General features: G+C 44.6%; 2 protein-coding genes across 4 annotated transcripts in view; one reads left to right on the forward strand and one right to left on the reverse strand.

Moving 5' to 3' along the window:
- The first annotated feature begins 4,199 nt into the window (after positions 1-4,199).
- On the forward strand, positions 4,200-6,021 carry CRH (corticotropin releasing hormone). The gene is made up of 2 exons (XM_061448375.1): positions 4,200-4,503; positions 4,993-6,021. The coding sequence occupies exon 2, from the start codon at positions 5,008-5,010 to the stop codon at positions 5,536-5,538; it is 531 nt and encodes a 176-aa protein (XP_061304359.1). The 5' UTR covers positions 4,200-4,503; positions 4,993-5,007; the 3' UTR covers positions 5,539-6,021.
- A 1,107-nt stretch (positions 6,022-7,128) lies between these two features.
- Positions 7,129-27,451, reverse strand: part of TRIM55 (tripartite motif containing 55) — a 37,704-nt gene continuing 17,381 nt past the window's right edge. Inside the window, exons 8-11 of one of the 3 annotated variants that reach the window (XM_061448372.1) lie at positions 27,068-27,291; positions 24,908-25,195; positions 22,543-22,633; positions 7,129-8,247 (exon numbers count right to left, since the gene is read on the reverse strand). In XM_061448372.1, coding sequence (XP_061304356.1) covers positions 8,237-8,247; positions 22,543-22,633; positions 24,908-25,195; positions 27,068-27,291 — 614 coding nt within the window. In that variant the 3' untranslated portion in view covers positions 7,129-8,236. The remainder of the gene's footprint in view (positions 8,248-22,542; positions 22,634-24,907; positions 25,196-27,067; positions 27,292-27,451) is intronic. The other 2 variants (XM_061448371.1, XM_061448374.1) reach the window with 2 other exon arrangements.

Here is a 27,451-nt window from a genome sequence, read left to right on the forward strand (position 1 = left end):
CCCATAAAAGCTTGTCTTGTGGGCAGCCACCTGGGATCAAGAGTGTGAACATTAAGTCATGAATTAAAATAGCCCTCTAGCTGAGCTTATAAACTTGAACTTGGAAAGTTCACACTCCTGCCTTGTACACAAATCCCTGAGGAATACCGGGTAAATCTCTTCACCATCTCATGTTGTATTTCCCCACTGGAAAGTCTGGGAAATGAAGGTGCTTCCCTCTCCCTCTCACAGGACTGTAGGAAAACCTGTTCTAAGTTATAGGTGGAGCTCTGCTGTGATGATGAGATGTGCCACAGAAAATTCCTGCGACAGGAGCATGTCCCCTCCTTCCTGGAGGGAGGTAACTGAAAAATTGAAAGAGAAATTAAAACTGAATGGGAGAATTTTGAAGATTTCTGGGGTCATAAGAAAGGGCAGATATCTGATCTCCCTGTCAGTTTTGTTCTTTGTCTCAACCTAGAACATGCTCTTTTTAATGCAACTGATTTATTTTGATTGATTTTTATAACTCACTTTAATTAAGACTCTCTATGATTATTCTAGCAAATTCAGTCTGCTGAGGGATAATAGGCAAGCATACTTTGTTCTTAAAATGACTTATCATCATCTTCAGACATAGTAAGATACCCTGATTTTCTTTTTTTTTTTTTTTTTTTCTCTATAATGCCCTTTAATCCATAACATTCATGAGCATTCGGAGGTGGTGGATGCACCATCCCTGGAGACATTCAAGGCCAGGCTGAATGTGGTTCTGGGCAACCTGATCTAGTTGAAGATGTCCCTGCTCATTGCAGAGGGGTTGGACTACATGAGCTTTGAAGGCCCCTTCCAACCCAAATCATTCCACGATTCCATGATTTTATGATCATAATCTTAGTGTCAGGAGTACCAAAAAGTGAAATGGAAATGTAATGCATACATGTGCCAGTGTATGATTGCTGGCACCTCAGAGTGGGCGAGGTACAATGACTTCACTTGAAATAGTCACAGACTACAAGATAGCATGATAGAGAGCTGATCACAGGGATCCAGTAATGATGGTGATCACATGAAGTGGTCATCTGAGATGCTGTGGAAATATTTACTGAACAATGACAGAAATCCTTACCACCTTCTGACAAAGGCTGGTGGGGCAATGAAATATTGCACTGTGGTGGAAAGCTGATCTACATCTATCGTGTGTTCTTCCATGTTTGTAGTTGGACATCTTCAAAATACCTGGGGTAAGAGCCATGCCCCCAGTTTAACATCATCACTTCTGTATTGCTATATTTAGAAACCTGTGATCTCACTGCTAAGGACAGTCAGTGAGGAGGGGATTCTTCTCGCCTCACATTAGCTATCTAAAAATTCAGTGAGTGTCTAGTAGGTAGTTGTCTGCACTCCCTTTATAGACAAGGGAATGAGGTGAGCTTCTCCAGAAGCCTGAAGGTACTATTTTGTGATGGGGTGTATCATGCCCTGGGCATGCCTTTGCTTTTCCATTAGCTATCTCAGAGTAGCTATAATTGCCTTTCACTAGGTGCCTGAATTTGAGATCACTAAGGTTAAAGGGCAGGTGCACCCAACCTGAGCCAGCAGAGAGGAGATGGGCCTTGCTGGCACTTTTTTTTCTAGACAATGTTATTTCGTGATTCACTGGGAGAATTGTGCTTGCCCCTGATGTTTGCAGAGTGAGTCAAAGAGGAATACCTTCCCTAATGAAGGGGTGCTAGTCTCATATGCTATCACTAAACATCAAACTCTAATCCAGATATACCTGACACCTGCCCTGTCTCTCACCCCCCTGGTGAGAACCCAGGGTTTCTTCTGTTGAAATCTCCCTCAGGAGTGACAGCTGAGATTTCAGTCAGAAACTGGTGACTCTGGAGAAAGGACTTCCATGTTCCTAGGCAGTCAATTCTGTATTGAAATGCTAAGGGAAGTACTTTTCAGGTTGAGTATCTCCAATATTTTATATTCCTTGTTATCAAGGCATCCAAATGTCTCACAGTTTTCCCTGCATTTAAATTGTTGCAAGCCCTATCACACATCACTCAGGATCTACGGGCACAGTGTGGTAATATGACCATGACGGATTAGAAACCAGCATGTGCGAGACGCTGCAGACCCTGCTCAGAGCCAGGGGTCAGGAAAAAGGGGAGAAGAACCTGGCAGGTTGTACAGCTCCTGTGAAAACAGCAGGAGTTCTCCTAGCTCGCTCCTATGCTATATTTGCTTTCCTCGGGTTTCTTCAAGGGACAAAACTCTCTGCCTAAAGGGACCTAAATACTACTGTAAATGATTAAAGATGTAAAATAATCTGAGCCAGTTCTCACTGGCATCAATCTTATGGAGAGATGCAGCTCTATGCCTTATTCAGATCTCACCCACGACACTAAAAAAAAATGTATTTGGATCAAAATGCTTCCTTCTTTATGCTTATGATCACATTATTTTAAGAGGTTTCATGTCTTTAAAAGGTATATTAAACCTAAAAATGGAGACACTGTGATAAAACCCACCCCAGAGCACATCTGGAGGGGTTGAGTTTAATAAGTACCTCTTACATTTTCCATCAACTGTTTGAACTTAGCTCCTGTTTCTTTGAACCTCTTGTTCTCACTGAAAGCCCTGCTGACATGCTTTAAAAGCATACAAATAGCTTCTGGTGCAACTATCTACACAATATATTCTGTTCTGTTTTCGTTGTAACACGCATTTCAGTTCATGAATGCCTGAGCTAGTAGAGGTAATGCAGAGATAAATCTCTGGTATTACTACTTGTTTTACCATCTGTTTCTTTATGATGCACAAGATCTGATTCTTTGGCACTTCACCAACAGCATCCAAGGCTGGAGGTAGGTACAACAAAAATTAAAGTGTATAGCATCCCTAAAGGAGATGCTCAGAATTGGGCTGTGGCCAGCCTCATCTATTAAGTTGTTTGAACTTAATATATGTTATTTTATTAAGGAAATTGATTTCATATTCATCACCAATTTAGCATCAATAGCATATGACCACTTTCTATGGTCTTTTGCAGCTCCCCACTGTGATGGGAGACAAGCAAGTGCATGACCCCCAGCATTTACAGTCCACGCAAGATAAACCAATTGGGTTTATGGTAAATTTTCGAATTTAAAGGGAACAACATGATTGATGTTGCAACTGAGGCAGTGGAGAAGCAGGACTGAGATGCAGTGGGATGCAAAATATGGAAGAACACACATTACTCAGTGAATGGGTGTTGGGCAGAAGTCATTTCTATAGGCAGCGCTGCCTCCTGGAAGAAAAGATCAGTGGATAAACAGCCCAGCTGGAGATACTGCTGGACTATGGTCTGGAGCCTGCAGACATAGTGGAAATGGGAGAACACTTCAAAGGGAGCTGAACCTGAGATTAGGACACCATGGAGGGTGGGGCCTTAGCTGAGGGGCACAAACAGGGAAACACACGGGTGTGGGGTTGAAAAGGTGAGGAAGAGCAGCTCGTGGAGTCGAGGAGGGGGAAAAAGAGCAGCTGCTGCCTCCATGCAAGAAGTGGGAACGCAATGGAGAGAAGCGAGGGCCAGAGCGAGGGAGCGGGAGCTGGCGGCGGAGGCAGGGCCGGGAGGAGCAGGCGGCGGTGTCGGAGGTGGCAAGGGAGGAGGAGTGCACGGAGCGCTGCTCGGGCTGCAGTCCCTGCCGCGGCAGGTGCTCCCGGGGCGACCCCCTCTGCCCTCCCTGCCGGCCCCAGCGACGTTCCATCCCCTCGCGGCTGGCGGGGTCCCGGGCAGCCCCTGCCCCGTGGGGGTGTCTGCGGTGCGGCGAGTCCTTCCCGGCACCGGCACCACCGCCGGCACCTGCCCTGCCCGCGGGGCTCGGCCTCGCTTCTGCCCGCTCTGCAGGTGAAGCGCTGCCCAAACCCGGGCGCGGAGCAGAGACGGGATCCACGCAAACCCCGAGCCCCGCGGAGCTTCCCGCGCCGGCCGGCCGCGGATGGGAAGAACCGCGGATGGGGGAAATAGCCAGCAGCCCTGGTCTTGGGCGGGTCGGGTCCCCCGCCGCGGGCCGGACGCTAGTGGAAAGTTTCCCTGGAGTGACCTTTCATAGTACGCGCCCGCTAGGCAATCTCATTCAAGTATTTTTGTCAATGGGGGGAGGGGGGGGGCACCCTTCTCCCCGGCCCCCGGCCCGGATGACGTCACTGCAGAGGCGATAAATATCTGTTGATATAATTGGACGTGAGATTTGGGGTTGCGATAGCGAAACTCGGCCCATCGCCGCTCCGACGGGCCCCCATGATTTATTCAGCAGTGGATCGGGGCACGCAATCGGGCTGTCAGGAGAGCGTCAGCTTATTAGGCAAGTTCTGCGTGGTTCCAGGAGAGGGTCTAAGCTATAAAAATCCCGCGCCCCGGCTCTGATTAGGACCAAATCTGATCCCAAGTTCGGCAGGAGCCGACTCCGGGGAAGAGTAAGAGGAAGGGACGCCGGACACCTCCGAGTCCCGCCACCTGCCCTGTCGCCGTTGAAGCCCCAGGTAGGTGCGGGCTTGCGACTAGGCGCGGATCGGGATGCACTGCACTGCGTGGGGCTGAGCGCGGCGCCCCGCGGGAGGCGGGAGCTCCCCCGGCCGGGCGGGGAGCGGGGAGGCGAGAGGGAGCCGGGCGCTGGCACCCCGCGGCTGCTGGGGAGAGCCGCCCCGCCGCAGGCACCCCGCCCCGGGTGGGTGAAGAGGCGCCGGACCGGCTCTCCTCGCAGGGGCTCAGCACAGCCCGGTCCGCGGGAGCCGCTGCCAGCGCAGCCCGGAGCTGTTCGGCGGGAAGGGAGGGAAGGGGCGGCCGCCTCGACGGCGGGGGCAGAGCGCTCCCGGGCAGCGGTGTGCGGGGCGCGGAGGGCAGCGGAGGGGCGCGGACGGGCGCGGAGGGATGAGTTTCAGCACCGGGACAGCGGCCGGCCGTGCTCTGCCCTCCCTGCCGTCGCCGCTCGGCTGTGTAACCCCGTCCCCGGTCCCTCTTGTGTCCCGCAGGTTTGGGCCCCGACCATGAAGATCCCGCTGCTGGTGTCCACGGGAATCCTGTTGGTAGCCCTCCTGCCCTGCCAGGAGTGCAGAGCCCTCAGCAAGAACCCGGTAGCTGCCCACGGGGCTCTGCACCAGCCAGATTTCTTCCAGCAGCAGCAGCAACAGCAGCAGCAGCAGCAAACTCTGCCCGTCCTGCTCCGCATGGGAGAAGAGTATTTCCTGCGGCTGGGCAACCTCAACAAGAGACCCGTTGGCTCTTTCTCCTCCTCCTCCAGCAGCACTAGCCACCTACAGCCCGAAGCCGCCGCCAGCAACTTTTTCCGGGCGGCGGTGCAACAGCTGCAGCAGCTGCCCGAGCGCTCGCTGGGGAGCCCCGAGGAGGGCGAAGCAGAGGGCGAGGCCGTGGAGAGGGAGAAGCGATCCGAGGAGCCCCCTATTTCTCTGGATCTGACTTTCCACCTCCTGCGAGAAGTCTTGGAGATGGCCCGAGCCGAGCAGCTAGCGCAGCAGGCTCACAGCAACAGGAAACTGATGGAGATAATCGGGAAATGAAGCGGCCCCTCCCCGCCTTGCCAAAGAGATTCCGCAGTTAGCACAAGAATAATTACACCGTCCGATGTACCATAGTGCTGCTCTGATGTCATCTCTTTATTTTTATATAGCTTTAAACCTAGAAGGGTGTACTCCGAACAGCCTCTGTCCCTTGACTAGCATGCACAACCGTGTACCAAGTGCAGAAACACGAGTGTCGTTCGTAACCTCCCCTACCTTTATTTATTTCTCCATTTCCCAGTTATTCTAGTGCCATCGCTACGTAGGGATATGTGAGCATTGGAAGAAGTGGTGCCAAGAAGACAGATAACTTTTCTGCTGGGGGCAGGGAGGTGGGAGGGGGAATCTCTGTAAGCTACTTTAAATCCACTTTTTTTTTCCTGTAAACACTTTCACAATAAAACATCTTTTCAGCGCTCGGTCGATTTGGTTGTGTAAGAGAATGTTTAATATTTATATTTTTAATAAAAGCTGCAAAGTAAAGATGGCTTGATAGACTTTCTTGCCTGGACGCCCGAGGGCTGCTCCACCTCCCTCAGAGCTTACCGGGGGGGGAGAACGGGGGGGGGGGCGTGGGGGGTGTGTGCACCCACGGCCGCGGTCACCCGGAGCCTAGGAGAGCCCTAAATCCCCCCCAGGGACGCGTTTCCTCTCCCCGCCCCGGGAGCCCCGGTCCCCGCGGGCTGTCCGGCAGCGCTCCCCGATGTGCCGCCGGCCCCGGGCGCCGCAGTCCTCCGCACAGGCTGCTCCCGGGGACCTGGGGGAAACGGGGGGCTCGGGGGCCGGTGGATGTCCCCAGCCCTGCCGATTCACCCCGAGGGGCTCCCCGGCATCTGCCGCTGCGGCCGGGGTCGGGCAGTCTCCTCCTGCCAGAGTGCAGAGGTGAGAAAACCTGAGCTCCGGCCTCTCTGTTGTGTTCTCGGTCTGGCTCTGCTCGTCCTCCCCGCACCCCAAAAAGGCAGGTTCTTCCCCACTTCAGCTCCTCCCGTCCTGGCGGCGGTACTCAAGCTGGGTCCCTCCCAGGGGCGCTGGGGAGGTGGCAGTGCTTATGAAGACACTTCACAGGAGGAACTGGGGAAAGACCTCCATATTTTCCAGAAAATCCCTCACGCCAAACCAAATCCCAAGAAAAGCTGCTCCAGCAGCCAGAGCAATGAGGTGGTGGTGGCTGTGGAAGTCCCTAAGCTTTGCAGGGAGCTCGCCTGTGCAGCTCTGCAAAACTCCCATAAGAGTATTTTCCAGGCAACACAGATACCAATGAAGGCTAAGGTGGCTCAGCCTGGCAGTGAGGAGTGTCCAGGCTTGGGGTTGATGCCTCACAGCCTCCTAACCTGCCTGGGGTCTGCACCACAAGCTCACCAGTCCTGCTGAAGCTCAGCACAGGCCCATGGCCCCACACAGTCCCCTGCCCAAATGGTGTGTCCAAGGCCAGGCTCCGGACTCCCAGAAAGATCTGTGCTTAACCCTAGTGCAGAGCTTGACGCCTGGACCCCTATGACACCAAGGACTCCCAGCAACTTGCTTATCTCCCTTAATCACTACTGAGTGCTGACACTCTGTCCTCGATGACAATACTTGCAGAGGGTCACCTTCAGTACAACTTGCAGAACTTTTAAGACATGAATTTGATTTCATTAGGTGGCTCAGCACCTGCCATGCACACAGAACAGGACATTTCACATTTACCTTTTTTGCAGCTCACCATGGGGCCTTCAAATTAAACCTGTGACCACCTCATCCCGTTCTGGTTTTGTGCAAGAACATGTCTGTTTTCTGACACACATGGATGACTGAGAAAGTGCAGACACACTATGGCTGGACAGATGTGGGCAGCACTCTAGCATCTGCCCTACGTGCTCAGAGCTGCGTTCTGCAATCATGTGCAGGGGCTTGGCCAGTGCTTCCAGCATGTGCATCTTGCTCATCCCTGCTGCTGGGCACCTTCCCTACAAATAACCTCTATGGGAGGGTCATTTGTGGTGGCTCAGCAGGAAGAGCAAGTGGGAAGGGAGAAATGGCAGCTTCTCTCTCCCATCCTGTGTTCAACCTCCGCAGCCGGGGAGACACCAGTGCTGTGGGAATACAAGTGGCTCAGACACAACCCTGGCATGAGGCTGCCGAGGGTGTGATAGTGTCACTGAAGTCACTAGAGCACCAATGAGTGGGGATGCAGGAGGGTACTGAGGAGAAACACTGTTTTGGTAAAGGATGCTACTAGTGAATCTCAGACCAGCATTTTAGCTAACAGTGGTGAAGCATTTACACCTACACATGGATGTGCCAGAAAGTGAGTGACAAAACACTAGCAGTGCTCAGCCTACAGCTGAAGTGATGCTGTTTTCCCCTTTGAAACAAGACATTATTGAAAAACACTCTGAGTACAATAGTAATTTGTCCCCATGTCCCTATCTCTCTCAGGACTGTCATCTCAAGGGCTGGGTACAATGTGGAGGCCAACTTGAGTTCCTGGGAACAAAACCCTCTTGGATGTCCCTTTCCAGGGCAGTTTCTTTGCTGACTGCAGCCAGGCTGCGGGCGCTCATGGTCCTTCTGAGGAGAAGCACACCAGAAGCCAGCCGGAGTGAGTCATCATTCAGTCAGTGAGTTCAACCAGGAGAAGGAGAAGATATGACGAGCCGGCTCATCATCCCTCTCGTTGCTCACGGGAGTTTCCTCCACTTGTCCTTGAGGGGACGGTTCAGAACCAGTCTGTAAAGGAAGGAAAGGTTGACAAATGGAAAAGGAAAAGATGAATCACATTAAAATCCTTAAGATTTCACAACATGCAGAAAACCAGAATGAAGTGGGAAAGAGGAGGAAAGGCCAGAAGCATGAAAATTTGGGGAGGCCAGCAAGACTTCTAATGCCAGAGAAGTCAGAAGGACTTTTGTCACAGACAATGGAAGAGGGAGGATTACACTGGGTGAGCTGTGTCACAGCTGTGCAAAGGGCTTAATCCTGATTTGGACTTCTGGAATATTATTGCACTGATGGTGATAACTGCCTGCTTAGAAGTGATCCAGAGCCAGCTTGGCTTGTGTAGATGGGTCTCCAGATTGATATGAACCAAAGCCAAAAGTTATTGTCAGTGCATTGCCACTCAAAGTGATCCTTGTTCTGCTGTCATGAAATCTGCCTTGGATGTGGTGCTTTTTCTCTCTTTTTTTTTTTTTTTAAGTCTTTTAATATTTATTTCACTTCAATTTCACTCAGCCCAAGAATAGGAAACAAATAATATGGAAATAAAAGCTTCTGCTTATATCCCAGGGCAAATTCCGGTTTTATTTGCACAGGTATCCTACGCTTACAGTGAAAAAAGGACTCTGGACACAATACGCTGTAACTGCTAATCACAGCAATTATTACTATTTTGAAAATTAGCTGAATATTTAACAGACCAATATAATATACAGAAATATTTTACTAGTCCCAGTGTTTTCAGATCCCTTTGGCAGAGAATGAAGACTGATTTGTGATAGCATCTGAAATCCTATTAAAGATAAAACACGTAAAAATGGGTGACTTGGTAGCTAAGGGATACCTTGTGTCTTCATTATTAAAACCACTATTTAACTTGCAATATACAGGATTTTCCCCCTTCTTTATATTCCTAGATATGCATATAAATTATTGTACATTGTTAATATTAAAATTGCCATACTGCTAGCCTTCTCTGTGCAGGATTTCACCTTCATTTGGGAACTTTATCATGATCTTAGGAGAATTATTTGATGTCAGGATACTACTCGATAGAGGGAAAATGAGAGTGGTATCCTCTGAATTTTAACATGTCTCAATCTATATAATATTGTCCTAAATGGAAGTTACCAAAGCAGTGATGCTAACAGAAATATCCAGGAACAAACAATGAAGCAAGGATGCTTGTGAGGAACTGAAGCATGGGATGGATGACTTTCTTAAGCATTTCTGGAAGTGCTTAATGTTACAGTGTACCACAGGAATTAGTAAGAACTAATGGCATGTTAAGTATAGATTTGCTACTGGGCTTCATTCCAGTTACTACCTATTCAAGTGTCCTGACACTAACAAAAAAGACTGCATGGAGGTCTGAAAAATGTACATCCCTATTTCTTTATATGCAATTAGAGTTCACAGCTCCTTTTTTAGATGCAGATCCTCAGCTGCTTTAGACTGGAATAACCCTACTTGTTCCAATGAAATGCTACCTGAGAAAACGTATGAAATACGGACTAACCTTTTACTTTGATTCATATTTTCAAAGCAAGGCACTCGCTGCTATTTGTTGCAAAATACATGGCTCAGAAAGGATTTTTATGGACAAGGATCTTGGAGAAGCAAGCTTTTGCTTGCTAACTTTATAATGCATTTTAATAAGTGCACAAGCATGATGAAAAACGTGGGAGAAATAGCTGCCTACTTGAATACCAAAGTCCATTTTCAGCAATGCTAGTGAGAAGGGTTGTCTCCCAAGCTTACACAAAAGTTTTGGGCCCATGGGGATAGATCTTCAGCTGAAAAGGCAGGTAGTTAATTGAGTCCTGATTATAGAAGATCTGCCTCTCAGCACTGAAAAGTGCTGAACGCAAACCTTTCAACCTGATTACAAAATTCAGGCATCAGCATTAAATACATGGCTAGACCTTCTGAGCTGTAAGAGATCCTATGCTCTCTCTATCATTGTGGGTACAGGAGTGTAGGTGTTCTATTAGACCTCTGTTGAAAATTTTACCTCTTTTTTTTTTTTTTGAAGGACATCTGGAGTGCCTGAACTACCTAAGAATTGGTTTGAAATTGGTTGTGCAGCTCTGCGCAACGAGCCTTCACTAGTGTGTGTAAGGAGGCATGGGACAGCCCGCCTCACTTCTCAGTCTTCAAAGGAATAGGACTGGCTAGAGGTTTAATAAAGAATTGCTTGTATTTCTTTTTACTTAAAACCACAGTGGTACCTCACAGTTTCTCTGCCTGTGCAAGATGGGATTCCTTTAGCACTTCCACTTGCTTTTCCAACCAGCTACTATTCAGAAGTACACATTAAACTAAGGTTAACTCTGAAGCAAAGAACTATGTATGGACTTAAGTAAGTAACTTGTTTCATAGAATTTGGACATAATGTGTAAGAAGACAAAAATCACAATGTAATGACTTAGACTGGCTAGATGACTGCATTACCTTGTTAACCAACTCTGCTGGTACTGCATTTCAAACAAAACAATCTTGGTCTGCATCACTGCCAAATCTGCATTTCATAAGGTGTTAACTCCTTCATATTTTGCTGTGATGACATCTTCCTGTGTCAGCAAAACAATGTCAGAGCTCCAAAATATTCCCACTGGGTTTGGCTGGATGAAGCATTTACTCCCTGCACCTTGCTGGACTCAGGAGGCTGCTAGTCTGCAATACTTCAGTGTGTCTTTCCAAGAGCAACCATTTGCCATCATGCCCAGACACCTTTTAAACTTGCATTTTCACACCCGTGACACTTTAGTATTTGTGCTCTGAGTCATATAGTGACTAAGGTACCCTATCCTCATGTGAGGCAAGAGACCATCAAAAGGTGCCAGGAGCAACTCTGTCCACATTATTAAGTCAGTTCCTCCCTTCCAGCTGCAGCCCACACAACTCAGAGTTATACATTGTGCTGAGATTGTGCGACACAAAGCCGCAGACTTCTACAGAAAACTTCTTTGAACTCGGAGGTGATTCTGAAAGGTAGAAAGCAGAAGTAGGGCTCAATGTCAATTGGGCAATTGTCAATTGAGAAGAAGTGTCAATGGGATTAGGGTATCCAGCCCCTCTGCAGGTCCTTGTAATCTCATCTCAGATCACCTCGCTTTCCCTATTACAGCAGCCCTGTTCTGCTGCCAGAGAAAAGCTTTCTGCTGAGCATGGCACAGCCCTTGCCACATGCCTTTCAGCTGGTTCAGATTGAACACTTCATTGTGTCTATCCATTGCTATTAGGTAACTGTTGTCAAGCTTCTACTCGAGCTTTATCTTAGTCTTGGAGATCTCATGGGTAGGGCTGTTTTTCACATTACCTAGAATAACAAGTCCCAACCCTTGACTTGTGTCGCTAACAGTAATAAGGAATAACTAAAGTGTTTACCTCAGATTACATTAATCACATTAGGCCAATGCTGAGAGAGTGATGAATACTTACACTTTGATTTATATTTTCCCTTGTGGTGCAGAGTGACATCATATTATGCTCTCAATAAGCACCAGGAATTTTCACCAGGCTAGCTCATGAAGCAGGGAGGAAAGCACACCCTGCATGACTGACGGTTGAGTTTGCTTTTCCCATAAGCAAAGTCCAGGCTGAAGTTCACGAGCCAAATTTTTGGAAGTGCTGAGCAACCACAACTCCCACTGAGCAGCCATTCAGTGCTCCTCAGCATCTGGCACACTAAAATTTGCATGTATAAGGATCCCAGAGTTGAACCTGATGAGTTGTATCAAAGTTGCAGGTATTCAGCATCTTTCAGCATCTGCTTCCTTAAGCAGAGCACTACTTAAATCTGTACACAGTTCTTGTAAAGGGTGTGGAGGGGGGAAAGGAGTGAGTAGGATGGCTTTGCCATAATGTTTTCATTTATTAGGGTCTAGCAGTTATCCCATTTATGCTGGGGAAAAATACGCAGCTTAAGCCTTCCAGAGACTTAAAACAAAATGAAATCTACACAGTATTTTCTGCTTTACCTCCATTAACCTCTATAGCCTTTAGGTACAAAGACTGGGATCCATATTACCAAACTTGAGTCATCCAGAAATGAGATATTCACTCAAGCAAGCTGTATTCATGCCCTATAATGGGAGTGATGAGAGGGAGGCACAACCAGAGGGTGGTTTGTCCTGTACATAGAAGTGTCTATAGGGTGGGTTGCCCTTTTCTTTCTGCTGACTCTGGAGACACTTGTGGTGACAGGGTTAGATTAGATCTGGCTTTTAAGTAAGATTTCAAGAGAAAGATTTCAGTCAAATACTTCAGGATATCATAAAACTACTTGTTAGAAATTGAGAACTTTGACTGCATTATCACTTTTACAAGGTCAGTAACTCTTAAAATTAGGAAATGGGGAGAAAAGGTGAAGGGTCTTCCTAGTCTTCTTCGGTTTTTGCTCTGGAAATTTTTGATTATTTTTTGATGACTTCTGATAAGGTGGGATCTGGAGAAATCATTGTTACAGTGTCCCTCTCAGAGATTGTATCATACCAGCTTGCAGGGAGATGTGAGAAGTAAGAGAAATGGGGGCTGAAATGGTTGTTTCCTCCAGGGTTGTAGATCACCCAGCAGTGTATATTATCTGGATTAAGCATAAGTAGATTATAATTTTTGTAATTAATCAGAAAACAAAAATGTTTGCTGGTTTTATGCTGTCCACAGGAGCACAGATTGTGTCTTTGCTGGCAATGGAAAATTATCTCACATTTTTTGAACAAATATGGTTTTACCTAGTGAATTTTACTACTTGAACACTTTGTGTCACCTGACCTATTGCTGAATTCTCCAAGCCATCTTGTAGAGTCATGGTCTCAGTTTTGACCAAATTGATGAGAAAGGTCTAGATTTACAGTGAAAAAAGTGAGAAAAGAATGCATAGGATTTATTAGGAGTCAGTACACCCCAGGTTATGGGGTTATTCTTACAACTATGCAGATGGATGGTTATTTATTGGCTACAAACTATATGAATGTTTTCTGGAGCCACAAGGCTAACCAAAGCAGGTCCTGCCCCTTGGCTCCTCATCTACCTCTTCTCACTTTGCCTCCATGGTTCATTGACCATTTGCATTGCTGCAACTGTTTGCAGGGCTGCACTAAGTATGGGAATGTCACTGGAATGACATCAATTTTGTGTTGTTTTTTGAGGTGAAGGAAGGTATTTTTAAACCTAGACCATTTGAATGATTTGATTCCAACACAGCCCAACAAACAGCTGCCTCAGCACAAATGCCATGTGAGTGGTGGCATCTGGACGGGAATAAGAAGCAGGGCAATTTGGCAAGAAACTCCTAAATCACCTTTGCTGCCAGAGAAAAAAATGGATCTACACCCTTAGAGGCATGTGAACTACCCAATGCCTTCACTGCCTCCTCTTGATCCAGCCAGAGAGCAAGAGTGTGAATATGTTGTAAAATGCGGGTCTTGGAGAGAGAAGCAGTAAAAAGACAAGCTGCTTCTATGGTTTCAGTAGCCTCAGAAAATGAGTGAGAAATTACAGTTAATTCCCATATTTTCACTGGGTTGTTTAGAAACAACCCCCAGTGTTGACAAGAAAAGGCATGATTAAAAAATGCTAGCTGGTCGCAAAGCAATCACAGAATCTGTAGGCTATGTTTGTCTGCCTCAAATGTCAAGTGTTACACTTCTGGCACTCAACACTTCCAGGCAGCAGAAACAAAAGAAGCACAACAGGTTATTTTTGAATAGTTTAAACTTTAGTTCAAGCATTTTGTTTTCTTATTTTTATGCAGTCTAGCTCCTTCAGTGGAACACGTGGCAGCTGTCACATGTATCACAACAATATTGTTTCAAGCTAAGAGGCTGCTTATTTTGCAGGGATCTTTTCTTTTTTATTAAGGGGAACCAACAGAATATTCTCAAAAATAATTGCTACAATTTCCTGCCACAGACATGCATATACTAGCAGGCAAAATAATATGCGCAGACAAGCTCCCTCAGTCGCAGTACTAAATATGTCACTCAATAGTGGTCAGTAATGAATTTTAAAAGTCCATTGGGAAGAAATGTCTTTCTTCAATAGATTTTCATTAGATTACAATTAACATTATGTGCACAATGTCTAACGCAATGTCTCTTACAAAATGACCTCAAAGAGGCCAAATATATTTCAGAGGAAAACAGTCCTGCTAGCTTCTTTTGACACAGAATCCACACATCTCCTATAGGATATGGAGGTCCAAACACTCTAACCAGTGGTGGAAACAGTTTCACAGAATGGTGTGAAAGAGCAGCTTTCTTCTAACTGTTATTTTCGACTAAGGAAATTTAATTGCTTTATTTATCTCACATATCTTATTCATGACTCAAACAAAAAAGCTTGAAGTAATATACTTTGTGTAATATTTCACCCATTGCTGCACTTCATTGGCATTGCTTTTTGTTGAGAATGATTAACTATATATTTGCATAAAACCTTGTCCTGCTACTATCCAGGACAATGGAGGAAACCCAAGAGAAGGCTCTTACAAGTATGTGAATGTTAAGGCTGCCTGATTGGAACAGTCTTTCCCAGATCTATCCATACATCATTTCTCATCTTTCTCAGAGTGAAGCTTTTGAGGACATCCTAATCAATCAACCATGTCATTTCTGTTCCCTTCCAACAACAGAAGGGTCATCTTGGGGGACTGGAGGATTAAGTGGCATGCACTGGCCACCAGTACCAGAAAGCTACTCAAGGCTACCAGTTGCCCCCTCTTCTTCCTATTGTTGCTTCATCAGACAAGTAGATATGACTTCAGATCAGCAAGTTAAATGTGAAGTAAACACTTTCCAAGAACTCTTCTGTGGCAGTAACCCATCTAATCCATGCCAGAGAAACTTTGCTATTAGCTTTCAGGAAAAGTAGCAAACCTAGTAATGGTTTAACATCATGCTTCTGTCAGGTAGTCTTTCCTTTGAGTAACATGGACTGTTGTAATTTAAAGCTTTTCTTCCTCTGCAAAGGGTATTTTTGTAAATCCAATGAAAGAAACAGAGTGCCAGTTCGGACTGCAACTCACCCAGAGCTCCATTCAGAGGATCAGATAACAGAGACAACATGGCTGTGAGCTGTGTAGACACATGCCACTCTTGCAGGTTGGAACACTGCTCACATTGTGACTGGCTGACTGATGGGCTGCTGTAAGTATGTGGTGGGGAAAGGGGGCAGGTATACATGAGCTGTGGACACAGCACACCTTCTCTTGAGAGACAAAACCACACTGATGGAAATGCAGGAAGAAAAGCTGGAACTTCAGCTAAACCAATTGCTGTTCTTTAAAGCCAGCACAAAACAGAAGAACTTACTTGCCACAGTTAAAACCCTTTTTCCCCCCTCATCTCATGTTCCTGTTGCCCCTTTTCCTTTGGGTGGTTGTTTTTCCATGTCTTCAGTTGCCTGAACCTTCTTGCTACAACCACAGCGAGTGAAGCTGGTAGCCAGGAAATGACTCCATTCCAACAACACATTGCTCAATGAGTAGCATTGTGACTTCGCAGACAAATGTCTGTTGTATCACATCTCACACTGTAATCTTTGTTTGCGCGTTAGCAATGCTGGTTTGCTTCACAGCTCTCAGTCAACCAATGCGCAACATATTAAAACAAGCTTCCTCCTGCCATCTTGCCCTGTTCCCAGGTGAAGTCCAAGGAAGGTATGATAAATGCTGCTTTTAAAGCCTCAGATTCAGTCACAGTTATTGATTATTGTAGAGCACAGATCACAGGCAACTGTCACCAGAGACAAGCTTGGAACTAACTTGCATCTGAGCAGGCACTGGTTCCATTTTATATTTTAAAGGGATCTACTTATTTGATAAAAATAAATTATAAATTTGTGCCCAAATATAAAAATAAATTCATTAAAAAAAAAAATCTGATGCCAGACATTGTAAATTCTCATCCGCACTGATGGGGGAAAAGACAGCTACCTTTCCTCAGTAAGGCATTTTGTAATAGACCAAGTCATACAGCATGTGTTTCATCATGAAAAAGAAGCCACTTTTGTGTGCAGAAGTGCTGAGCTAGGAGTGCTCAGACTGGGTCTGTATTTCAATCACCACCTTTGGTGATTGAGATAGACTGAGGCAGATTGTATAAGGTGCTCTTAAAATTAAAAAGAGCAATGAGAAATTCTGATAACTTATGCTTCGGGTTGTGAGATCCTCATTCTCTGCTCAGGCAAAGGCGTGACATCTATGTTGGACATCTGCAGTGTGGTTTGCACATTGCAGCACCTATCTATTTCTGTTGGCCAGTAGCCTGGGCTACCACGTTTTCTGAATTAGTCACTGGTCTATTACTTAATGACCTGAAGATTATTGTAAATATGTCAGTAATATATATCACCTGAAAAAGGGATCTCAGATGGAATCAACACTGTTTGATATATCTGGTTTTTAACATTTCAATTTGGCTGGACATGCCGCCCCCCAACCTTTATGTCCGTTTCAAAGGTAGGTGGGCACTGAATCCTGCAGGGTACGGCAGGCTCCTTGCCTGCTCACAAGTCAGTAGAGACTGGAAGTGGCATGATACAATATACAAACACAAGGACTCAGGTTAGTTTATTAATTACTGCCGGTGGGATTTTCGGTCAGGTAGCCTGGTATTTGAATAGTGATCCACCTCTAATGGTTACGGGACTACAAGCACTGCTTTTCATATACAAGTGTTATGACTACACTGAAAGTCTGAACTGTCTTAAAGCTGTAGGATAACTAACCAAATATTTCACAAACAGGTGGCTTGTGTTGTTGTGACATAGATCTACCATAATCTGATGTAAACCAGCAACAGTTCATCCTTGATTAAGAAATATTTTTGTTTACACTCTACTTTCCTTTCTGAATGCTTTAACAATGAGCAGAACAAGCGATGCTTGGAGGAGGAGGTCAAGTGGAAGTAGGATTCAGTGTTTAAATGAGCTAGACAATGAGAAAGACAATGTCTAGGTGAAGCTGGCTTTGTATTAATTTGAACAGGATAAATAATTTTGTCCACTCTGTCATTGCGGAAGTCCTTTTGCTAGTAATGGGCTGAAAAAATTAAATATACATAAATCAGATGGTATCTATGACTCACCAGACAAATCACAGACTATTGGAGGTAAAACTTCAAGTGAAGTATTTGCTGCTCATATAAAGTATGAGAAACTGTTGTCTGAAAACTGGTCTTAATGCATTGCCCTCACGACTCATCACTGCTGCCTCTGAATCACCCAAATAATTCTCAGAAGCAAGGGAGAGAGAAGTGTTAAAGAAGGAACAGTCAAGACGTTCCTCATTTTCTCTGCATGTATTTACTAAACTGAGGAAAAAAAATCTCACCTGAAGCATGAAGTCAAGACACAAAATAGAAAGTTAGAGACAGAGTTTGCCACCAACTGAACATCAGCCTGAGTAGCCTCAGACCCAGCCACTATAACTGAGTCCCAGCTTACTAAATCAAATTACAGAGAAGCAAAGGCAGAATTTTTTGACCATTAACTGAGTTTCTTGCCTTTGGTGTTTGCGCTGTATTTCAGCTACAGGCTGAACACTTTTTTCCAAGTGAAATTTAAGAAAAGTTTAGGGAGAAGCTTCAAACTGAGTTTAATTTGGGCCTTTACACTAGCAGATTCATGGGACCCCTGCAAAAGGCCTGACTTCACAAAGGATAGATGACCCATTTTTCATTCAGTCAAACCTTGCAGATTTTTTAACAGTACAGAAATAAATCCTGTTTTCTACCTAAAAAAAGATACAGTGCCAAGTATATCAAGACCTAGATGGTGAATATCAAGGTGGCTTTTGCTCTCCACTTTCCTGATCCTTCATTAGCATTAAATACACTTGTGGCAGGGAGCAGAGAGGTTTTGGAAGAGCAGCTGACTTCCTGAGAGAGCTGCCTGGGCTGTGCCTGCTTCTGATGCTAACAAACTTTTCATCCCACTCTGGGGGCAAACTGCGTGAATGCTGTGTTGAGTGGGCCAGAGGGGAGGGAGACTCTTGCTTAGCATCCTTCCTGCCAGATCCAGCCTTGCAAGACTACCTTCTCTTAAGTCATCCTCTCTCTTGGAGCAGTTGGCTTGAAGAGCTTCCTTCTCTGAGCAGATTGGCAAAACTGAATTTCCAATTCAGAGAAGAGAAAGGAAATCATCATTTGTGTACTACTGCCATACTCATGGAATCACCCCAGAGCAGCTCTATGCCAAAATGTGGGATGGTACCTTTTATAGGTGGTGGAAAAGCAGAGGCACATGGGCAATGAGCACAGCATTATCTATCTTGGGCTTATTTTGGTTTTGAAGGATCTAGTTTTGTCTGTGTTGTCTGCATATTGACATGACAACCAACAGGCTAAAACTTAGCTAAGTAATGACCTCTCTGACGTGTGAGTTAAAGTGCATGCAAAAATATTTGAAGGATCACCAGCTGAAATGGAAGTATTCAGCAGCAGGGCAAAGAGAACTACAATATATGAATACAGAGAGGACTGTCCCTATGGTAATTCTTGCAGATGGCATAAGGTTGCAAGCAAGTAATAGAAAATTTTAAAACTAATGAAACAAGATTAACATAGGCCACTCCATTAGTATTTCTCCTCCCAAAGAGCTCAGTCCTGATTATATTTTATATCCTCACGGAATTAAAGCACTGAACTTACTGGCAGCGATGGGAAATTAGATCAGAATACTGTTTGTGGATGATTAACTTGCATTTCCTTTCAGACTAAATGTGTGTGCTTGAGCTCTTTGGAGACACAGACAGCTGAGCAACAGAATATGAGGTCCAGTACTTCATCTTAGGTGAAATAAAATGAATAAGGAGACACCAAGGCAAATACAAGACTTTCATAAACTCTCCTACATTTATATGGTGTCACCGCATGAGAGATGTTGCCTACAAAAATCTGATTAGGGAAAAAACTGAATAAACTTTTCCTCATGCATCCATTCCCCTCTGTATTTTAACCAGAATGAAATAATTTAAGCAGATATAAGGTAATTTGGGATCTGCCTCTTTCCAGTGACAAGTACCTGCTACTGCTGGTTTCTGGGATTCCTCTATTACAAACCAAGGGATAAAGTGGTTCTGCATGTGAAGATACTTTAAAAGACTACACATTCCTGGAAAACGTTTTTACTGTTCTGGATGTGCATGGCTTTCTCTACCTGCCAGAGGTCTGCACAAGGGAATAGGATTGCAGAGCTTAGGGCTGACTTTTCACATTTGGTTGCTTAAAGCTGGGCAGCAAGAGGGGCTGACGTACCTGGTTTGTTAGCTCGGAGTATTGGGTATTTGCACTGTTAGAAGTGATAGATGTCCAACACTCCTAAAAAATAATCTTACTACAAAAAATGACTCAATGCATACTTAAAAGTCAGATTTCTAAGAGCGTGAAGAGCCATATGCCCCTTCAGGTGTGCTGATCCAACAGTTAGATGCCACCAGCATTTACAAAACACACACATCATTCTTCCTATGCCTAAAGCTCCACACCTGTATGGCACTGGTAGCATCCTTCAGTAATCTTCATTATACAAAGCACAAAACCACATGCCTGAGTCCTGAAATGCCAAATGGGTGAATGAGTTTCTGAAGTCTAATGTATAAAATATATATTCTTCCTAGCTCACTTAGAATCTCTTCTGAGACAAAACACAAGATAACTTCAGACTTGGTGAAGGCTTGCTTCACCTCCTGTAACCCCTCACACAGACTGTCTCTAAGCCTTCCTAAGTTTTTGGTTTGGACTCCAAGATCTTTTTCTCCCATGCACTGGAAAGGGGTGCTTGTTAGCATCTATGTCACCCTTCACTAGTACATTGCTCCCTATGGTGGCAGGCAGTTCACTGATGTTATTCCCATTACCAGTGTTTTAATCGCTGGCTCCTGGCTGTCATCTGCAGAGGGTCAGATTCACTTCAAAAGACCTCCCCAGTTTGAGATGCTGAGCAGTGTCACCTTATGCTCAGCAGGCGGATGTGAAAAGGTGCCAAGTGTGAACCAGCAGCAGTTGGTGAAACACCTCTTACTGGAGCTGCCTCTCATCCTCCATCAGACACAGAAGCAGCCTGTGGTGATTATACTTCTGTTTTAGGCACTCCCTCAAGTGGGATGTGGCTCTCCAGTGTGAGTTACCTATTTTGCTCATGCTAAATCATCTCCTTTCATCCCTTCTTAGACCAAGCAATCTGTACACATGTGGGCTGCACCCCTGTTGCCATATCCCTGCTGATACGCCCTCCTGCACTCTGGAGGAAATTTCTTGATGCATCAACATAATTTCTCAAAATGCAGCAGCCCTTAAATAAAGTAAATTTGGGGAATTAATATGTGGAACTAACCTCTTTTTGCTGTTAAAAAGCAAGAAAATCCCTATTGGTGCATTCTATTAAAATAGCCTGAAAATAACATATATGCTGCTTTTATGATAAGAATCATGCAGATTTATACTATTATTATAAATTATTATTACGGTTATTTCAAACAATTTTATTATGTGGCTTTCAGGGGCTTGTCACAGAAAAAGAGAAAAGGGCAGTGACCTGATATCTCACATGAAAGATAAAGACGCATAAACTGTCTAAACAGCCACCTCACTACAGTTGGAGAAGAAAATAATTTTTATGCAAATAGAGCCCAAAATGCCTTTCTCCCTCACCTCCTTTCTATTTCATGATTAAATAAATCATAAAGCTGTCACCAGAGACCACACAGGAAGAGGCCTCAAATGGTAGAAACAAAAGCTTTCTGCATTTGTCTGTTTTTAATTTCAAAAGGTATTTTGAATTTAAAAAGAAAGAGAAGTTAAATAAAAGAGCATAATGCTATTCACATGCCTGATTTCCCAGGACTACAGACTTTATGTCCTCTTGTAATAATACAATGAATTTTCAAAACCAAACACAAATAAATGAAAATAAACTATGATCCATAAATTTAATTCACAGTGTCTGATGCTTTTCAAATTCAAATTACCACCAGACAGTGCATCATTTTGCATAACTTATATGTTCAAAACATAGGTGATAGCTTCTTCCCTCTCCCCCTTTTATTATGGAGAGATATACTTCAGTCATAGTGCTGGAATTTTTGCACATAAAAGCTGAACAATAATTCATCATTTTTCATAAATACACTCTATCATGTACAACGTTTAGAGTGCAGTGAAGAAGCAAGCAGGGAAAGCCCAGCATTTTTATGTTGAAGAACAGACCAAAATGCAGTTCTTCAGTTGTTAGAGCACACACCCAAAGGTAACTACTGTTTATTTGTGTCAGAGGTCTTTAGTCTTCAGTAGATGAGATTAAATGCCTCAGTAGTAACACAGAATTCTCTGCAGATCAGCCATATCGCTTTGGAAATTGAATATACACATCTTACCTACCAGGGGTATAAATTTGGAGCTGGAAGAACTAAATCTTGGACAAATCTACCAAAAAGTAGTTAAGGCTTAGTTTACAGTATTTACATCTGGGACAGCTTCACTGGGTAGTGAAGTTCTCAGCCCTTAGTCTTACAGGTATTTCAGCAATTAAGTAGTGTGGCCAATGGGAAAAAAAAAAAGCTTTTGCCTACAAACGCCCCATTTTTTAAGCACAGATAGTTAAAAACACACACACAGCCTTGGGTGTCTAATGGGCTGTATGTGAGTGCATTTGAGAATCATGTTTGGTCCTACATGCTCATTGTGAATGTGGGAGAGACACCTTTGGATGCCATTGGTGGGAAAACGATCTGAAGAGGAGTCCTCATCATGTGGGGTGTGATGTGTGGGCTGGGCTGTGAGGAGGGTCTCTCTATTGTCTCCATGCAGACCTTGTGGAGCTGGGCTTGAGCCATCCCCCTGTGGGAACACCAGTGATTTGCTCATGGTGGGAATCACAGCTGCAGGATTATTCAATGGATTTTGCTTCCTGATGTTTACCCCTCTGATGACAACTTTCCAGATCTTCCTCCCCAATTTGCTGGGCTGAACAAGCTCGGGGCTTTTCACATCTCTTGTCAATCCCCTGGTTCTCTATCCTGCTGGTCATCTGAACAGCAACTGAAATATAAGCCCATGTATCTGAGGAAGTAAATGTCTCTTTCCACTTTGAACTAGGGATGCAATATTTAACCATGCAGGAGTAAGACGAAGGGTGGCATTTCCAAGGCAGGAGGAAGAAATGTTTTAGGTAGCTTTTACTGTGAACTAGCATGATGTTTTTTTTGGTGGGAATAGAGGGAAAAAGTCCCTTAAAACCATGTAGGAACATCACCACAGACACTATTTGAACTGTTAGTTAATGGTAAAAGGAAATATTTCCTACCCATGAAAGTACAAATCATATATTGAATCAGATTCCAAAGATGATGTAGTATGATAAGAAATGCCAAAAGTGATATGCAGAATGCTAACTCCTGTGAGAAAATAAGAAAAGTGCTTCATCAGTGTTGTCATGACACAAACTAGTCATTATCACTGCATTTAGTGAAAAAGCTCTGTTTACACAGCACTTTTCCATGACATCCTTTAATTGAAGGAAGGGAATAAAAACAGTGGTGTGAAGAACCAGGGTTTGATCAGCCAGGGTTTAAAAAAAAATACACAAATATGGCGTTTCAGAGTGGGTTGTGTAAAATCACATGCAGGAAAAAAACACAGTTGAAGTTCACATACTTAGAATTTATCACTGCCACAGGACAGCAGCCGTTTTGCTTGTGACATAGAGACATTTCAGCTCAGATCTGTAGATCTGACTGTGGCTTCATCTCTTGGCATCACCCTTCCTAGCTTTGTCAGTCTGTTTTTTTCTATTCTTCAGCACACTCCGCACCTTTCTGCTTCTTGAGTTTTCCTATCCTTTCCTCTGTCTCCAGTTCAGGGGCAATCCCATCCTCAGCTGCATTCCTTGCTCCTTCTTCCCTCCATCCCCAGAACCATGTACTACCCTTTTCAACATCCTCCTCCTCCCAGAATGTCAGTGTCACTCATGACTTGGGAAATATTGAAAACAAGCACCCCAAAACTCACATGCCAATGGGAACTGACATCTTTTTTCCCTGTTTTTATTCCTGATATCTGACAATGAAGAGAGCTGGGTACCAGACTCTCTTTTTTTCAGACAATTAGCCACATCAAACATCAGAAACATCAGTTTTGCTCCTTTACTTGCTGTTGGTAAATTAGGACATAGGGAAGCAGACCACAGGTAGGCAAGCTCCCAGGAAACTAACCCCATACAGATTTTACCAGCTTATGGTGAGGCCTGGCTGCCTGCAGAGCTGATAGGAAGGAACAGCAGCAATAAATTCCACTGTGAATTTACCTGCTTTTGCCAGCTCACTTGAAATACTTAAGACAAGGTCATAGCAGCTTTGATAATTTAATTTTACTTTTTTTATTCCACTCAAATATTCTCAAATCAAAGCATGACTTGAAAAATAATTACTGAAATTTGGGGGTCAAATGTTGCTTTTGTTAAGTTTGGAGCTGGTGAGAATCATTCCATCAGCAAATTCAAGTGTCACTGCTAAAAGATAAGTGCCCTTTTATCATATCTGTAGGAAATCCTGATAACTTTCTGCTCACCATGTGGTGGCTTATCATGGTAAGACTTTTTATGTATGCCAAATGGTCAATTCCAACTTTAAAGGAAACAGCATTAAATACCTACTACCCACTTGTGCTTTTTCACACACACACACATAATCTCATCATACACATATATGTAATTGCTTTGTTACAACATACAGCTTCAGCCTGTAAATCAGGACAGTTTGATTTAGAGAGTGCTGCGCATGGGCTGGTAGACAGACACTAGAGCGGGAGCTGGCATATTGTGCAAATCCTTCACACACAGCTCCCTCAGTTCTGTTCTTTGAATCTTTGACCCATGTGGCGTTTGTACACATATACAAAAGAAGGAATATTCAAATTCAAGTTACATCAACTCTAACACTGTACTTTTAAGGAAAACACCCTCCTGTACATTGGTATCTGTTATCCCATCATGCTGCTGGAAGTCTAACACAGAACTGGAATATATTATCTCCCTGCTCTCCTTTAATCAAGTCCCAAGAATCCTTGGAGGAAACCCTCTGCAACAGATCTGAACCTAGGAAATCACACTGCTTACTGAGAGGCAATGAAGCACACAAGGCGGCTCCGGGTATTTGCATCGCTTCGTGTTCACGTGGGAAAGCCATACACTCCAGGTGCGGCCACAGAGCTGCACAAGGCAAAGCCAAGCCATAGCTGCTCAACCAGCAGTAGTAGGACAGCACGTGATGTACACAGGCTTACACAGGTGAAGGGAGTAATCTCTTGCACAAGATTTGTCTGCTGGTAATACATGCATCTGATGCACAGAGACATTGCGCAGCCCCTCCAACAGCTCCTGAGCATGCGCGTGAGCAACTCGGATAACAGCTCGCACAAGCAAGGTGCACTGGCAGCTAAGCACAAGCAGCCATTGGCATGCTACTCTGAAGCTGAAAAGTCAGCCTGTCACATATTGAAATGGTCTGTAAATCCAGGGGATTTGCTGAAACGACAATTTGTGCTGGTTTTGTATTTCTGAAATTATAATTCTTTAGCATGCAGAGGAAAGTTAAGTCACATTCTCCTTAGCAAATGCCGTTCCCGCCTTGCGGCACGTCACAGCCCTCCGAGGTGACTTCAGTAGCACTGACCTTGGACATCACTGCAGTGGAATTACTTTCCTTACCACTCCCCGGTGCACTCTCCTCGATTGCTGCTGTTGCTGGGGCTTCTGCCTTCTTTGCACTTGTTTCCAGAGAAACAGGAGGCCCTACTGTCCCCAGCCCACTCACTGGGGGTGAGCTTGGACTGCTTGGTTGCCGTGACTGAGCTTTATACCAGCTAGGGTAAAACAAAGGATCGGTGGCTTCTGCTGTGGCCGGCACTTGAGTGTCAGACTCTGGGGTCTGTTGAGAACCACTTGGTGTCACAACCTCATCCTTAATCAGGACAGATAAAGAGAAGAACAAGCATAGTGCACCATGTTACCTTCCTGCCATTGCCACATCGCTCTGCATGCCATGTTTTTATATATGGTCTGACAGAACTATAATCAAAATGCAAAGCAAAAGCAACTATCATACAAATAACACAGATAAGGGAAAGAAAATAAGTTACCCTAACAATAGAATTGGAGGGTAGAATTAGCTGGGAAGGGGATGCTGCCTGAGAAAGGAGTGAGCAAGTGGTTCCTTGATAATTCAGATAAACACCCAATTCAATCCTAAAAATAAAAGAAATTTTGCATAAGAGCCTCATGAACCGGCACTATCTGTGGACAAGTGTAGGTACCTACAAATGGTTTGTCAGGTTTTGGGTTAAAAACAACACATTTCCCAACAAGCCTGTTGATATGAGCAGTCGGAATAAGGGTAATGCAAAGACACTGGAGAGAAATATTTGCCCACCAACCTTGCTATCAGTGCTGTAAGCCAAGCACAGTTTCTCTGCCAGGTAGAGGAGCAGCCAGATAAACTGCACCCCTCTACCTGCACCAAGCTCTCAGGGCTCGCCCACACCATTTGTGCTATCACCACAGCATTTTTGTTTTGCCTTTCTTGCACCAGAAGGCAAAAGCTGAAATACAGGTATCCTGCACTCCTCAACACCCACATGCCATGTCTGACTCCACATCTGACCATCTTCTAATGACATTTTACAGTTGCTACAGCAGCATGCTGTACCTTTCCCATTTTAGCCTTAGAACTGAGGGACTTCATGTTAGTGGGCAGAACTGCTTATGTCTAGTTCTTGTTTGCATAAAGCCCTACATCAGTTAGGCTATATAAGCTTAGTAAGTCAGTGCAAAATCTCAAAGGACAAACTTCAGTTAAATCAATAAAGCCTGATTTAAGAGCATCTTCACACAACTGGTGTTAACTCAGGTATGTTTTTAAATCACAGCAAGAATGAATCTACAGCATTTATTTTCCCTTGTTTTATGTGGGGAGCTTGCTACAAGCAAAGATTCTTTACATGCTCTATTGTTTTCACACTGGGCTACTCAAATATCTTCACAGCAGACTTTACCTGCTCAGCAGCTTCACTGGGTAAATTGCATAAGAGGAGAATTTGCTAAATTAATTGTATGTAAGGCCAGCTAAAGTAGCACACAAAATAATATTTTTTATGTAGGTCTTTTAGAATATGCAGCAATTATGGTCTCATTCTAATTGCATTCCTTAAGAATAAGTGCTGGCCTAAATTATTCACACCCTGAATCTGGTTGTAAGAGGCCATTTCTGCTGCTAGGTTGTAAGAGGCCATTTCCTCTCCTCTTTGGTCTATGATATTCCTATATCCTCCTAGATGAAATCCCTAGCATAACAAAAGCAGAAGGTGGCAAATGTCATTCACAGAAAACAGATAGGAAGTATTATGTAAAAATTGGTGCAAAAAACCTCACTAAATCCAGAGAGAATACCATACTCTCTTAGTAAAAATATTTTAACAACCATTTCATTTATAATAGTTAGTCTGAGTTAAACCACAGCAAGCAGAACATTCATTGGTAATCTGCCTGATTCCCAAACTGAATCTCTTCTGTTTATATCTTATGTATCCCATATACATCTCACTTATTTAGCAGTGTAATTTTTTGCCTATCAAGCAATAAGTACACAGGTTGAGAAGACAGGGTACAGCTGTGCAAATGTGTGCAAGGGCAATAAACAATTCTGCTCTCCAGCGCATTGACTCCCTTAGCTGTGCTCCTGACAAATGGTGCCTACAAGGCACAGGGAAGTGTTTTCTTGCTCTGCCAGGGCACAATCAGCACAGCTGGTGCGGCAGTGGGGCACCGGGGCACTTACCTGGCCAGCTGGGGTGGCAGGCAGTGGCACTGCAGAGGGTTCGGCTGGGGGCTCTCCTGCTGTGCTCTGTGGTTTTGGGTCCTGCTGAGGTGGCTGTGGTGCTGTCTCAGCCCCTTCCTCCTCCACCTCTTCCTCCACCTCCTCCCCTCCTGATGACTCTGTGTGCACTTCATCCAACTCTTCACCATCCACCGTCTCCTCCTCTTCCTCTTCTCCCTCCTCCTCTGATAGGACACATGTAAAAGGACAGGGATGAGCAACAGATGAAGATGGCTACAATCTTTATGTAATTAAAAAGCCATTTACAACTACATGGCAGATGTACTGATAACCTTTTGCCTAGCAGGGGATGCAGGCTGGGGAGAGAACATTGGTGAGAAGCCT

Source organism: Pezoporus flaviventris, unplaced genomic scaffold, assembly GCF_033815535.1.
Source record: "Pezoporus flaviventris isolate CSIRO_AGI_PZ_B2104156 unplaced genomic scaffold, CSIRO_AGI_Pfla_v1 ptg000007l, whole genome shotgun sequence".
In the NCBI taxonomy this organism is placed as follows: domain Eukaryota; kingdom Metazoa; phylum Chordata; class Aves; order Psittaciformes; family Psittacidae; genus Pezoporus; species Pezoporus flaviventris.